Source organism: Pteropus medius, unplaced genomic scaffold, assembly GCF_902729225.1.
Source record: "Pteropus medius unplaced genomic scaffold, Ma_sr-lr_union100, whole genome shotgun sequence".
In the NCBI taxonomy this organism is placed as follows: domain Eukaryota; kingdom Metazoa; phylum Chordata; class Mammalia; order Chiroptera; family Pteropodidae; genus Pteropus; species Pteropus medius.
Window position 1 is genome coordinate 1537899 of NW_024354499.1, and position 15828 is coordinate 1553726.

At 31.9% G+C, this 15828-nt stretch overlaps 1 protein-coding gene and 1 pseudogene across 1 annotated transcript in view; both read right to left on the reverse strand.

Annotated features, from left to right (window-relative positions):
- Positions 1-15828, reverse strand: part of PPP3R1 (protein phosphatase 3 regulatory subunit B, alpha) — a 57156-nt gene that overhangs the window by 6674 nt on the left and 34654 nt on the right. The window contains exons 3-4 of the mRNA XM_039852650.1: positions 3415-3591; positions 2294-2353 (exon numbers count right to left, since the gene is read on the reverse strand). Coding sequence (XP_039708584.1) covers positions 2294-2353; positions 3415-3591 — 237 coding nt within the window. The remainder of the gene's footprint in view (positions 1-2293; positions 2354-3414; positions 3592-15828) is intronic.
- On the reverse strand, positions 5-2280 carry LOC120594547 (transmembrane protein 106C-like; annotated as a pseudogene).

Consider the following 15828-nt stretch of genomic DNA (forward strand, 5'->3'; position numbering starts at 1 on the left):
AAAGAGAGGGCAGAAAAAAATCAATGGCAAGTATAAGGTAACCACAAAGGAATACTTTCAATAAGAAATAAAACAGTAAGTTGCCAAACATCTAGAATTATAACTATGAGGATGGCTCCTTTCTACAAATAGACCTTGCCTTTAGGTGCAGTTTAACACAGCTGTTAAGAATGGAGTCAAGAGTGCTTAGGCACAGGTTAAGTTATTGAATCTTGAAAAGATTTTAATTTCTGCACATGTAAAACTGAGGCTAATAACAGGTCCTGCTTCTCAGCTTCCTTAAAGTACTGAATAAGGTAATACATATAAACTGCTTAGAACAGTGTCTGATACATGATAAAATCTCAATAAAAGATAGCAACTACTATTACTGTTATTCTCATTTATATAAAGGGTTCATTTGCAAAGGGATGTTTGCATATATCCTGTGGCTCACAGAACTGGTATTGAATAAAATGTGTCTCTAGTTAAAAGTTGAGTTATTTATTTATTTTTTAAATCAAAAGCGAGATTATTCTACCAAATCCCCAATCCATGTTCCAGTCAAGGAATGAAAAGTCAATCAAGCCCCACACAGACTGTTGGTAAAAGGAATTATAACTTTTTACAGGAAAAAAAAAGGTTTTGCTTTTTTTTTTGTTTGTTTAAGTTCCTAGGCATTTGAGAGCAGATGAAAAAATTTCACACATTGAAAGGTCTGTGCTTTCTTCTTTTATGTATTTGAATGTTCCCTTCCTGCTGCCTCTTCTGTGCAGCTGAGGTCCTGATAATAGTTGTGCAACTGCACTAAAATCCTATCTCCATGTCATTCTATGGTTTTATAACCTAGTATCAAAGTATGCCTTCAATTTATAATGCTCCAAGAACAGCTGAAAAGATGTGAATTAAATTCTTCAAACCTTCTTTGTGTGCATAGTATTTGATGGGCATAGGTTGGGCACTGGGCAGTGATTCTGTTGGTTTGGAGAAACATAAATGATGCTACACAGGAGAGTTTTCCTCCCATGTCTGCTGAGGATTAAGAGATCCAGGTTCTCCTCTACTTCAACCACCTGAGGCAGGTATGAAACTCAGGCCTTGGGAATAGATAACTGTATCTCTTCTGATAGGTGCTGCCATGGAAGAACCAAGAGCAGTTTCTAAATAGCTAGGTAATTTGCTCCACAATCCACATAGTGATGTGTCTCCAAGGAGCTCTGAGTCACGTGGCCAATGTATGAAATCTTCGCCAAAGTTCTCATGAAGATCACTATGTTGTGCACCTGGATATCGGGTAATGTGCAAAAGTACACAAAGGAAAACGCTCCTCCAGCCTGCACTGGAAAATTCACCAGTTGCTCACTCTGAGGTGGAAAGAAGGAAATGGTAGTTGTCACATGTGACTCAACCACTGTGTTCATGTACTGAACATGTCTGGACAGGCTGGTCACTGCTACAGAGTAGAAGCTAGAGTTCCTGATTCTCAGGGTCACCATGATGGCGAGGATTACAAGGGATTCCTGCTTATTAAATGTAACTTTGACTACTCTGATGCCATCACCATCCACATGGGCTGAATGTGGAAACAGGAAGCGACCAAACCAGAAACCAGTAGACAGAGCAGGACAGACAAGAGAACACACTGCTTAATTCTTTGAGGGCGTAATTTCTGATCACTGTGTGTGATCAAAGCCACCAACTCATTTACTTGCTTTGCTGAAATGCAGCCTGTCCCTTGACACCTGAGACAGGTGATGTTGTCCTGCCCAGTGAATTCCACACATGGGAACTGGGCAATGGCTTCTTTGTGCTCTTGTTAATCCTGCAAAACCTTCCTGTCATCTTTCTTTCTCTTGCAGAAAGGGGAGCAAGCATAGGGAATGCTGGGACCCGATCCCATGGCTGGCAATGTGCCATCTTTGTCATGTCCTCCCTGCCTCCTGGGTCCTTGGAGCTGCCCGCATTTGGTAAGCACAGGCCGAATGGACAAGAGCTGAATAACTTTAAAAGGCTGCCTATATAAACCAGAATAGTGGACTTCTGACTAAATATTTCTGAAAACAATATGTGTAAACTAAGTTAACCTCATCACAGTAGAACACTTCTTCCCACTTTTATTGAAAAATCTCCTAAGTCATGTAGTTTATATGGTTGTTTTCAGTAGAAGGAAATTCTACTTTCCTTCAACCTAGCTAAAAAGCACAATGACACATTGTTAAAAAATACTATGTCTTTTAGAATATTTTAAAAAGTTATAATGAAATATGGGGTAGTAGTGATACTGAGAATAAACTCGGTGAAAAAAAATACTTACACCTCAACTTCTGTTCCTTATCGCCTTTGACACTGAACTGAGAGACTCCCTCAATGAATTCTGAATAAGAACAGAAATGTTTACAAATGAGAAGTTCCAATTTTTTATATAAATAATACATACTCAGTACACACACAAAAAAACTTACATACCCACAAAGGGATATTTTCTTGCTGCAAAAAAAAAGTATTACTTAGCAGTGTCTAAAACTGAAAATGCCAAATAAGAAACATCAACAAATATGGTTCTGTTATGGCTTTTTAAAATTTTGAACTTGGAGTATCAAATCAATTTGAACAAATACTAAGTAACACAACATATGACACTCAAAAACATATTCTTCAAGCTATTTAATTCTTTCTTCTTGGAATACAATGATAAAAAGTCTTTGAAAAAAAATTATAAATGGTTTTGCCAGAACAGTAACAATTATGGATTTCCAGTTCCAAAATTCAGAATCATTTAAAATAAACTTTTGGGAGTTTCATGAAAATGATCGTTTCCCTCACTGCTTGCTGAACATTAAATCATAATCAGTTTTAAATCCCTTTACTTATAATTCAGTTCCTGAAATTAAAGTAACAATCTGTTGATGATTCTCCAGTGAAATGAAATGTTTAAAGCATAAAATCAAGTATAAAATTATGTATTATATTAATATCAGCAAAAGCACTATTCTTTGCAAAATCCAGAATAACTAAAATAAATTAATCCTTTCTATGATAATGCTCATATCCTTATTATTAGTATTTTATTGTTGACTTAGTATAACTCATTCTTTAAGTTTTTAAAAATACAAGCTAATGTTACAAGTTTCTCTAAAGTGAGACTAATTTTCTAAAAACAAAGGAAATACTAAATCTTATTTTTAAGATTACTTTATAAAAACAATTTGATCATTTATGAATGAACCAAAAATTCATAGTAAAAAGTCTGAAGTAAAAGATATTAATTCATAAAAGTTCGCATACTACAGATTTTGAGATTTTAACATAATTATTGTAAGATCACTAATAATATAAAGACGTTTAAGGAAAAGAAAATTTTCAAACATTTTTGTACATCGAACTATAAGACAACTCATGGATTATCTAACTTACGATGTTAAAAAACTTTCTTACCTTTAAAATCTACTTCTCCATTCCCATCTGTGTCGAATATATCTATGACTCGCTGTACTAACGGATTCTGTTGTAACTCCGGCAGAGACATGAACTCTTCCACGCTCAAAGAACCAGAATTGTCCAAATCAAGCTTCTTAAATCTCTTCCCTAGCCTTTTAATTTCATCAGCATCAACTAAAAGCAAACAAAAAGAGCAAGATTTACAAAATGATTTTATAACTATAGGGATAAATCCAGCAGTTTAATTTCCAATTAAAAGAGTTACATACACTGTTGACTAATTCCTTATAACAGAGAAAGTACATAAATATTTTTATTTGGTTACCTTTTTGTTTTTCTGCACCTGCCATAACATACAACCAACTGTATGCTGAGTACGCCAAGATATTACAATAGGATTTACAATGCTAAGCTGATCATGAAAGTCAGGTGATTCTACTAGGTAGGCTAAATCAAACTCTGTTCTATACCAAGCATCTTGGTTTTTGCTTATCTTTCTAAATTTTAATTTACTTTTATTTCTAATAGCTCATGGCTCAAAATCTGAACACAGTTTGAATATGGTTTGAACGTAGTTCAAAAATCCAAAGGCTCCCTCTCAACCTAACCTTGTAGATATCTGATTCCCTTCCTTGAAGGCAATGTTGCCAGTTTCCTGAATATGCTTCCAGAGATCTTCTTTCCCAGTATGAGCAAATAAATTACAGCTCTGGTTTCTTTTTAACACATACACACATATACAAAAACACAGCTAACAAAATTCACTTTTCAATGCTCTAAAGGAGAAAGTAAAAACTGAACAGTTGAAACATGTTTATCAGTTTGTAATTATAAAAATTCAGTATCAAGTATTCATATGCATTCTTGAAAAGGTTTATTTTCTTCTATATTACATTATTGTTTACATTCCTTTAAAAATTAGGTTAATTCACATAATTTTGATGATGGCTTAACAGAAATAAATATGCAAAAATTAAGTACAATCACTAACTTTTCAAAAGAAAACTTACAAGTCAAATGTTACGTTTCCCATGAATATTATAATCATCTATGTATACCTACATTATGGGCCACAGTATTAGACGCTGAGATCGCAAACTTTTGAAAGTTCAAATATATGACCATCCTCATTTTAAGAACTTAAGGTAAAGTATATATTTTTAAAATCTAAAAATGTTATGTTAAAATGGAATAAGAACTATAATTATCTACACTACTAAAGTATAGACTGTACAATTACAAGATGCTGCTGTAATATGAATTAGTTCATATGCAATTAATAAAGAAGGGAGTGATGTCAGTAGAACACAGAAATGTCACTGGCTCACAGGGATTTTTTCCAGTAGTTATAAAGGGATCAGGGGCAAGTCTGTTACAATTAAAAAGAAAGTCTTAAAATATGAAAATCTTAAGAAAAAAGTAAAAACAACAAATGCTTTCCTGTAGAGAAAATAACAGCAAGTTTACTGGCTTCAAGAACCTTTAAGTTTTTCAACATTGTTTTCTGGTGAAAACTAAAGGTGCAAATGAACAAGCTGCAAAACAATTTCTCTTGTCTACCACCTCTCCCCTCCAAATGCCTCTACTGTGAAAAAAGCAATTAACAAAAGTGACTATACCTTGGCACATTATTTAATTTTTACAAAATTAGTTTCTACTGAAGCAGATGCCCTCAAAAACCTATACCTCAAAATAGGAAGCATGAGGCCCAGTTTAAGGCTAACAAGTGAACAGCTATGCTTGATACAAATGCCAGAGGTATTTTGAGCCAGTATTTTTAAGATCAGATCGGTTTTTGTTAGTACTGTTACAAAGCTGCATAAGGAGGGTCTACCCTATTCTTGTTTTTCTCAGAAGTATGATTGTGCAGCATGTGAGGTTTTTCAGGAATGCACTATATTGTATTAAAGCAAAATTGCCTTTATAGTAATTTAATGATTCATCTAAACACTGCTTCAAACGGCAAAACTGATTATATATTTTTTATATTTTATAATTACATGTTTATATTTATAATTATTACATTTATATTATATAATTTTTATATTTATAATAATCCAATCAAAACTTCAAATACATTCTTCATGAACACATTAACTTCACTGAGCATTTTATCCTTCTATTAAAGAGCATACCCTTCTTTAATGGAATAGATAAAAACAAACTATTCAAATAAACCCTATTTTCCAATTTCCATGATGAAATTAAATAACCTTACTATTGGAGGGAACAAATTTAATAAATTAAGTCCCACAAATGCTTTTCACTATTTATTTACATGTCTTCCCTACCTCAGGGAAGAGTCTATGATTCATTCACTGGTGTTCTGTACATTGCATATAACAGGTACTCAATAAATGTTATAAATAAGTATTATTTTTAAGTGTTTTGGATTTAAAACTTATTGATCAAAATGCCGCCAGTATGTAAGTACAACTCATTAACAAACACCAACTGGCAAACCTTTGAGAACAGTTTCTCAAAGTTCACAGACCTCGCTGAGGGCTTCGCTTCTCATCGTTTGCCTTAATTTACATACATACCAAGGATTAGTTAACCATTTTCTTCTAGCAATCTTTAGTTTTCCCTTAGTTTACAACAGATCACAAAAGGTAATAAAGAAATTGAACATAATAAATTACAAATGGAAAAAGAAAGAGGACAATGTTTCTACAAATAGTACATCGACAAATTAGGGTCATTTCACTTAACAATAGTTCTAGAGTAAATCATTAACAAAAAAAGAGGGAAGGCAGAAACGTAGTGCCATAATATTTATGGAAACTATGTTAGATTCCATTTACTGAGGCAGGGACATGATTAACAGTTTAGAAAATTACATCATGAAACTGAAACTGAGGTGCTGAAGGATTATGTTTCAATTACCTGGAAAACCCCATTAATTCAGAAGATAGCAAGTCCATAGTCTTGATGAATAAGGAATATTAATAATACCAAGAATAAAGATGAATCATAAATCATCAAATATACTTAGTTCAATTCATCCTTCTTAACACTGTCAAGTTATTTTTCTAAAAGGCACATATTCAGTCAAATTGCTACCTTTTGTGCTTAAAATTTTCTAGTAGCTTCCTGTTGCAAACAAGATAAAAAGTCTAAAGCCCTCAACAATATTTAGCCTCAATTTAAATTTCCATCTTTCTTTTCCCATTACCTTTATTTTAGCTACAATGCTCTTGGCACAATTTTTCGATAGCGTAAATTTCATGCCTCCATTTTCCTTATAAACCCTTTGCTGAAATGTCCTTCCCTGAACTCTCCATTTACAAAAGTCCTATCGATTTTTCTGATTAAAAAAAGGAGAAAGTGTTAACTATATATCCTGTAGTTATGAGTATCATTAACTCTCTCTGCCCTTAAAGCAACATTTAAATCCATTTACTTTCTTTTGCTTTACATATCTCATGAAATATTATAAACTAGTTGATACTGTTCTAGATGAGTAGTTTAAACCTTCCTCAATGGCAAAACTATGTGCCAGTGATCACACTTGACAATAAATGGCTTTTTAAAAAAGCCTCTTAAGTGTAACTTGGAGGAAACAAACTCCATCTAATCTTCTATTCTCACCATTCTCACATACCCCATGCAGCCAAAACTCACCTTGAGCATAAGTCAGTGCAGTCTGAAAGAAGGCAGTATCTATTCTCCAACCACCCATTTATTTCCTCCTTTCCATTCTCTCCTTCCTGCTTCAATTACAATGATGAGTAAGACAGACTAGATTACTCAGTACTTATTATCTAGTTGAGACTAGCTGTGCACTGGAGGAATCTGTACCTAAATAATTGTAATATTTTTAAATAACTAGCTTGGAAGTAAATGCAATGAATATATTTTAAAGCCAAGATCTAAGAAAGCTAGCTTTCAGAAACAAATACTTTCTTTAGGTATATAACAAAGTGACTTATTTGGTTGTTATTTTCACCAGAGGAGTGGCTATTCAGCACTTCCACTTGCCCACACTGTAAAACTAGATGTTAAAGGATTAAACATATCCTGAAGCATGAAACGGGTCTCAATTCTTGAAATATCAGCATTTACCAAACTCCTACAAATTAGGCACAGATCTCTAAAATAGATCAAATCTATTTTGGCAGCACCATTAAATGTTTCAGATCTCCATTTAGTATCAATTAAATATTAACAAATTTCAACTTTTGGAACCAACTTTCATTGAAAACTTTTCCTACTGCTAGTCCCTAAAACAGATGGACTGGGAAAAAACAAACAAACCTCACCCTCTTGACTCATCTTGTGACTCAGATACTCTTTTTCACATGTTTTGCCAAGTTGAAACTCATGTTATTTTTCTTTTTGTAATGATAATTTTAGGAGTACTCTCTTAATACTTGAAAAAACCCATATTTTCAATTTAAATTACACAAAATATTATAATAATCTCATCAAATCACATATATATTGTCTAAAATCTAAGAGATTAAAAACGTAGATCTTTGAGTTTATGATATATAAGTAGTTATTAATGAGGAATTGATGAATTATTTACATAGAAGACACCAAAGTAAACTGCTGAGACCTTACCTGCCCTGAGTATTTTTAGGGATAAATGTGAAATCCGGATGGTTACTCATTTTAACAAGTGATTTCAAGAATCTTATTAATATTACTACATAAAACAATTAGGAATTAGTCTTTAGAGAGCTCACGTTGCTATGGTAAATTTTAATAAATATTTTCAACTGGACATATTAACACTAGAGCAATATAATATTAACAGAGATAGAAGGTTGAATATTCAGGCTGAATATTCATTCATCACCCTCTCAGATTAACAAATATAAAATCTGCCTTTATTACCTTTTTTTTTTCTCATTTAGAAGAAAGGAATATAAGATATTCCAAAATAGTAGAGATCTAGTCTCTGGCTCTTAAAGCACTGTTATTACTACATTCATACCAAGCTACTACTTCATTGTTAGTATTAAAAGTAAAAACAAATCGAAGTCTAAACTCTTTTAGGTTATTTTGAGGTTTCTCAGATCCAAACGAAAAATAAATAAGCAGAATGGTAGAAAATAAACTTTCCTCAAATTTTAGCCAATTCTCAATAACTGCTTAGTAGTAAACAGCAACAAGACTACTGCTCCTTCAGGAAATTCTTTCAACAACCACTTTATAAATAATTTATTACCTATTACTCTATTAATGATTTAACAACAAAAACAAAATAAAGCGAGTCTTTTCAAATCCTTCTAGCAATAATATTTTGCAAGAAACAACTAAATGTAATGGGGGGAACGTATTTAGAATCCTGGAAAGGAAAAAAAAATTTCAAAGGTCATCAGCAGTTTTTTCACTAAAATATGCAGTTTAATAGTACTAATGTTATGTTCTTGATTTTGGTAATTGCACTATGATTCTGTGAGGTGTTGACATCAGAGAAAGTTGGGTGACAGATATTTGAGAACTATTATTTTTTAATTTTTTTGGTAATTTCTCCTTAGTTTTCTCCAATTTGTGACAGCTCTTAATTCTTCCCATCTTTCAAGACCTTGAAAATTTTGACCCAGTATTTTGTAAAATTTCTCTCAGTTTGAGCTTGCTGATGTTTTCTCATGGTTAGAATGGATTTGGGCATTTGGGACAAGAATATCTTAGAAATCATGATGTGTCCTCAGTGCATCATATCAATGTGTTTCTGACATCAACATGTTTTTTTACTGGTGATGTTAACTTTGATCACTTGGCTAACGTAGTATAATGTAGAAGTCAGACTTCTCCACTATAAATCTATCTTTCCCTTTGTATTAAAACTGACGGCAGAGGCGGGATACTCTGAGACTACACAAATATCCTACTTCTAAAACTCTGACCTAATTTTAGCATCCACTAGTTGGTCTTGTCAGCAAGATTTCATTACTGTATTTGACTAATGATTTTCTTTTTCTGTCTTCCCTTCCACATTGATGGAATGCTCCTGTTTTAAAAACAAAAAACTGTCCCTTCTCCCCATTTATTTCTTTATTCAATTATTCATATCAGCATGAATTCATGAATATTTATTCTATGGGTTAAAATCAAATTAATATCATTATTATTAGTAAAATTGCTCCAGCTTGGATCTTTAAGTACTACCTTTCAACAACACCCATTTTGAGCACTTCTTTAATTTCTGGCACCATAAAATGTGCCAGTAAACATAATATTTCTAAATCTACATAATATTCCTGAGTATATATACTATTTCTTTAAAAAAATTCCCCTATCTCTTTTGTATGACAGGATATTTAGAACTATAATTTAGAATGAAAACTATTAGGAAACACTCTAATAAGGGACCTCAGAATCTACTTTAGAGGTATTCTGGAAAGCCATCAGACATGACAAAATTACCTATGGAGATACATGCATTAAGTAACTTGTAATGAACACCACAAGTATAAAGCTTAACAGAAGCTACTGGGTAGTTTTTCAACATAAAGATTAATTTAAAAGTCTTAAAGTCTCTTGTAAACTTATCTTAGAAAAATAATGACTATATTTTCATGTTACCCCAAATAAGAATTTAAAACCACCAGGGGGCGCAGGAGAGACAGTCACAAATAAAACCTTCATAAACAGCTTCCAAAAAACCCAAATTTTATATCAACCTTGTATACAGACTAGCAGTTTAATATTTATACTCTGCACAGAATAGTCTGACAACAGAACAAAGCAAAGAAATCACCCTACCAATATTATGAGAGAATCAAAAAAGCATATTATGAAATATGGACACAGTCACCTTCATTTGTGCTTTTACAAATGAAAAACTTTCATCTACTTAAAAGGTTTATACTTTGTGATCTAGGTCAGGGGTACATCATGATTTTCTAACGAAAGAGGCGATGCGCACTTTTAGTGTTTCTAGATTATAATTCTTATATACTTTAAAAATTATTAGTCAAATATGCAAAAGCTAGACATCAGCACCAACAAAAGAATCAAGTTGTAATCACGATGCTAAAAAGAAATCATACGTCAACTTTGAGAAATAACTAACGTTCTAAAAATGTATTAAATACACAGTTCTATAGGCTTTGACAAATGTGTACACCAACGTAAGCATCACTACAAAAAAAAAAAAAAAAATTTTTCCCATTATCCCAAAACATCACCCTGGGTCCTTTGCAGTCCATCACCCACTTTGCTCCCCAGTAACCCAGGCAACCACTGTTCTTTCTATAACTAAATTCTGCCTAAAATTTAATGTAGTATGTACCTTATGGCTACTTTTTCTCATCATGTTTTTGACATTAATCCAAATTGTTTCATGTTAGTAGTTTGTTCCTTTTTATTGCAGTCATATAGTCCACTGAATGGATATGCCATAATTTGTTTATAAGTTCATCTGTAATAGACATAACTGTTTTCTGTTTGGGACAATCAGGAATAAAGCTAAGAATATTCACGTATGTCTTCTCGTAAACAAAAGTTTTCTAGGAACCGCTGGATCATAAGGTAAGCATATACTTAATTTAGAAACTCAAAGTTTCCCAAAATAATGTACCATTTTATACTCCCATCCGCAATATATGAGAATTCCAGGAGCTCCACATCCTTGGCAACACATGGTGTTATCAAGTCTTTTTAAGTTTAGCTATTCTAGTGAATGGTAGCAGTATATGATTATAGTTTTAATCTGCATTTCTCTGAGGATTAATGATCTTGAACATCTTTTTCATGTGATTATTAGCAATTCATATATCTTCTTTTGTGAAATCACTGCTCAAATCATTTACACTTTTTAAAATTGGGTTGTCTTAAAAAGTTCTGTGATTTCTACACTAATTCATGCAAGTCCTTCATCAGGTGTAGATATTTCAAGTTATTTTCTCAGTCTATAAACTGCTTTTTTTAGGTGTCATTTAAAAAGATCGAAAACTTTCCATTTTAATGAAATTCTTTTTTTTTTTTCCTTTTATGATTCGTATTTTATGTGTACTAAAAATCTTTGCCTATCCTGGTTGTAAAGATTTTTCTCTTATGTATTCTTCTAAAAGTTCCTGAGTTCTAGCTTTTATTTTTAAATCTATGATACGTTATTTTTTATATATGGTATAAATAAGGTTAAAGATAAATTTTATTCCACATAGAAATATAGCTATTTTGTTGCACATTTCTGTCAAAAATCAATCAACTATACAAGTTAACATGTCGTACACCTTAAATTTATACAATGTTATATAGCAAATATATTTCAATTAAAAATCAATTACATACACAACACACACACCCCCCTTCTACTTTGATTTATCTATCTTATGCCAATATCAGTTTTGTGTTCTATAGAAAATCTTTAAATTAGGGAGCACTGTCCTCACATTTTGCTGTTCTTTTTCAAAATTGTTCTGGCTCTTCTAAGACCTGTGCATTTCCACATGGATTAACAGTTTGGTAATTTTTATAAAAAGCCTATTGTGAGTATGATTGGGACTGTTTTGAATCCATACATCAATCTGAGAACTGATGATACCTTAACAGTATCAGGTATTCCAATCTATGAATGTGGTAGCTCTCTCCATTTATTTAGGTCTTAAGTTTCTCTCTGTGATGTTTTAAAGTACATTGTATACAGATCTTACATATATTTGGTTAATTTTATACTTGAATATTTCATGTTTTTATTCTACTATAAATGGTATTTCTGTCCATTTCACTTTTTAATTGTTCACTGCAATTATATAGAAATTCCATTGATTATTGCAGATTGTCCTTGTATCCTACAATCTTGCTAAATTCACTTATTCTAATAACTTAGGATTTGCTATATACAAAACCATGTCATCTAAGAATAAAGATTTTACTCTTGTCTTTCCAATCAGAATGTATTTTACTACCTTTTCTGGACTTAATCTACTGACTAGAACTTCTAGTACAATTTTGACTGCAACTGCTCAAAAACTACACTTTTCCCCCAATCTTAGGTGGAAAGCATTCAGTCTTTCATCGTTAAGTAGGTTTTTTTGTAGGTACCCTTTTTATCAGGTTGAGGAAGTTCCCGTCTACTCTTAATTTGCTAACAGTATTTATCACAAATGGGTACTAAATTTTGTCAAACACTTTCTTACATCCATTGAGAAGATTTGAGTTTTTTTCTCTTTTATTCTGTCGATAGAGTGAATTACATTAATTGCTTTTTTAGTTAAAAATCATACTCCTGAGATAAATTTCACATGGTCATATTTTATTTTCCTTTTTGAATATTGCTGGATTTGACTTACAAAAATTTAAGTAAGCATTTTTGCACATATGTTCATGATCAATATTGGTTTACAGTTTCCTATAAATGTCTTTGGTACTGTTATCAGTATAATGCTAGCTTCTATTTTCTGAAGGAATCTGGATTATGATTGGTATATTTTTTCATTAAATGTTTGGTAGAATTTACCAGTAAAGCTATCTGGAGTTTTCACTGTGGAAACATTTTAAAACAAGAATTCAATATCATTAATAGATATGATGCTATTAACATTTTCTATTTCTTTTTGTGGTTTTAGATATTTGTTTTTCAAGGAATTTGCCCGTGTAATCTAAGATATAGAATTTACTGGCATAAAATTGTTCATAATATTCTCTTATTATCCTTTTAACATCTGTAGGATCTGTAGTGATTTCAGTTGTCATTACTAATATTAGTAATTGTATTTTCTTTCTTCTAGAATGTTTCTTCAAAATTGAGTATGATATACCACTAACTTCTTCCTACTTTATATAAAAGATACGGCCAAAAATGACCCACCACACCAGAACTCACTCAGGCAAATGAATGCTGTTCAAAGATGTTACCAAAGAAGCTATACACTTGTAACAACCCTAAAAAATACATTCTTAGAGTTATTGTCAGAGCTCATTTAGCTTCCGAAGAAAATCTGTCATAGAAAAGTCATATATCTAATATCTACTGCTGCTGCTAAGAAATTCAATGCCAGTAGATTCCTATTCTTTTTAGGCAATTTTATTCCTTGTTTAGCCGTTTTTAAGTTTTTTGGATTTTTATTCTTGGAATTTAAAATTACAAAGCAGGTTGAGACCAAGCATATATTTTTTTCATCTAATCTTGATCAGAATGGTCTTTCAATCAGATCTGATTTTTCAAGAGGGAAATCTTCACCATTTCACTGATTATTATTTTATCTAATATATTTCCTGAAATTTCTTTTAGACAGATGCTATTACTCTGTATTTGTTCTCAAGTCCTTCTTTTTTTGCATATTTTTCCATACCTTTTGCTTTGACATTCTGAGGGAGATTCAAGAATGTATAGTTTTGCTAAATGGTTATTTAGGCTTTTCACCAGCCAAAGTAACTAACTTTAGATAACAGCTACAAAATTATTCAAATTTATGGTAGACTATCGAATTACTACATTATGGACTTCACTGCTAAAACTACAAATTGATAAGCACTGCCACGATATCAAAATGTGACAGCATGGATAAAGATGACAACTAGCATTTCACTTTTCTTAAGACTACTTACCTAAAAACCTGAAGTATTTAGAATACAGTAGACAATCCAGTATTAAAAAAAAGGTACTGTAACAGCAAACCAAGGTAACAACTGAAAGCCTCGGTACTCAAGTTCATGCACTAAACTTTAGAAAATCTTTCATCCCTTTTCATTACTCAGCTCTAAAACTTTACTGAAAGAAAGCAGAATATAACTAATCATCAGTGGTCTAGGTAAAATAAATTAGATTTCAAGATCACTAAATTACTAAGTGATAAATCATGGCTGTTAGATTAAGAAGCAAAAACAATGTGTGTAATAACATTTATGAAGATTTTAATCTAAAGTAACAAATGCACAAGTCAATTTCACAGTTAATGACAATTATTTTAACAATAAATGGCATTTTAGGAAATGTTTTAAAACATTTTTGCCTGTTTGCATTCAAACTGAATTTTTATTAATATTAAAAAAGGCTTCCTCCAAAGATATCTGAGACGATTAATAAAGGTTTGGGAGTAAAAAGAAATTATTCTTTAGAACACACATTATTTATAAACTGAAGTGAGTTAACCTAGTCCATTTAGAAAGGAAACAAAGAAATGCAGATATAAAAGAAGAAATCAAATTAACTTTTGATTAACTTCTTCTTTGAAAAAGTTTTGTTTTTGCAACAAAGAAAAACCCTAGTCTAAGAATAGGGACACGTAAACCTCACTGAGATAATCTGATAGCAGAATTTAACAGCACATAGTAAAGTCAGTATCTCTACACTTTCGACTCACCTATAAATATTCAAACCAGAAACAAAACTGCCTGAATATGAGATTGTTTACTTAAAATCAGAGCAGTGCTCTAATGACTAAAGATGTCTTCAAGGTGTCAAAAGACAGTTCATTATGAAACATTCCTTCAGAGTCTGCCAAACTCTTAGTGGGTCACCTTCTAATTAAAGAAAATTGAGAAATCTTTTTAAATGATAAAAGACTAATAGTAGTCTTTTATCTACATTTGGTCTACAAAATACACCCTATACTTACCAATTTTATCAAAACCATTCAGAATTATACTGGTTTTTATCAACAGTAAAAATTAGTTGAATCCGATTTTCCACTCGTACTTTCAACTGTGCCTCAATCTAGTCTTCTGCTTAAACTATCTAAAGTAATATCTTGCATGCAGCCGCTTTTCCAAGTTACCATGCCAAGTTACAACTAAGGTCTCAACTTTGAGCAAATCATCCCAACAGAGTATACATTTCCACTACAGTTCAGACAGGTCAGCCAACTGACAGTAACAAAGTCTGAATGGCCTAGAATAATTTAACTCAGTACAAAGTGAATACTGAATTGAGAGACAAAACAAACAAATAAACAAAAAAAACAGAATATCTTTCTATGTCTTAGACAAGTTCAGTTCTGCCTAAAATCATTCATACAAACATAACATTAATCTTGTAAGATTTATTTTAATAGAGGCTGTACAGGATTGTGATTAAAAATAAGACTCTAGAACATAACTTCTTGAGATCCTAACATGGCTTTGTTACTTTACCTGCTGCTGTGTGACCTTAAGCTAGTTACTGAAGATCTCTACCTGTATTCTCATTTCTACAATATGTAAAGTAATATCTCTCTCATGAAGCTATCATGAAAATGAAAATGTACATGATGTACATGAAATGCTCAGACTACTGCCTGGCATATGTGTTATTATTATTTATGAAAATAAGTGTGCTGATTGGTAACTACTGAGTTTTCCTAAAGGTACAGCCTTTAAAATTATCCAACTAGTTGTCTATACAACACAGCTAGTCCAGCTGTGAGCTCTTACTAACTTATTCAGTCAATAGATACTTATTCAATGTTTGTTTTATGCCAGGCATTGCACTTACGCTTCCACTGTCAATATATCAATTAATTCTTTTATTGGTGA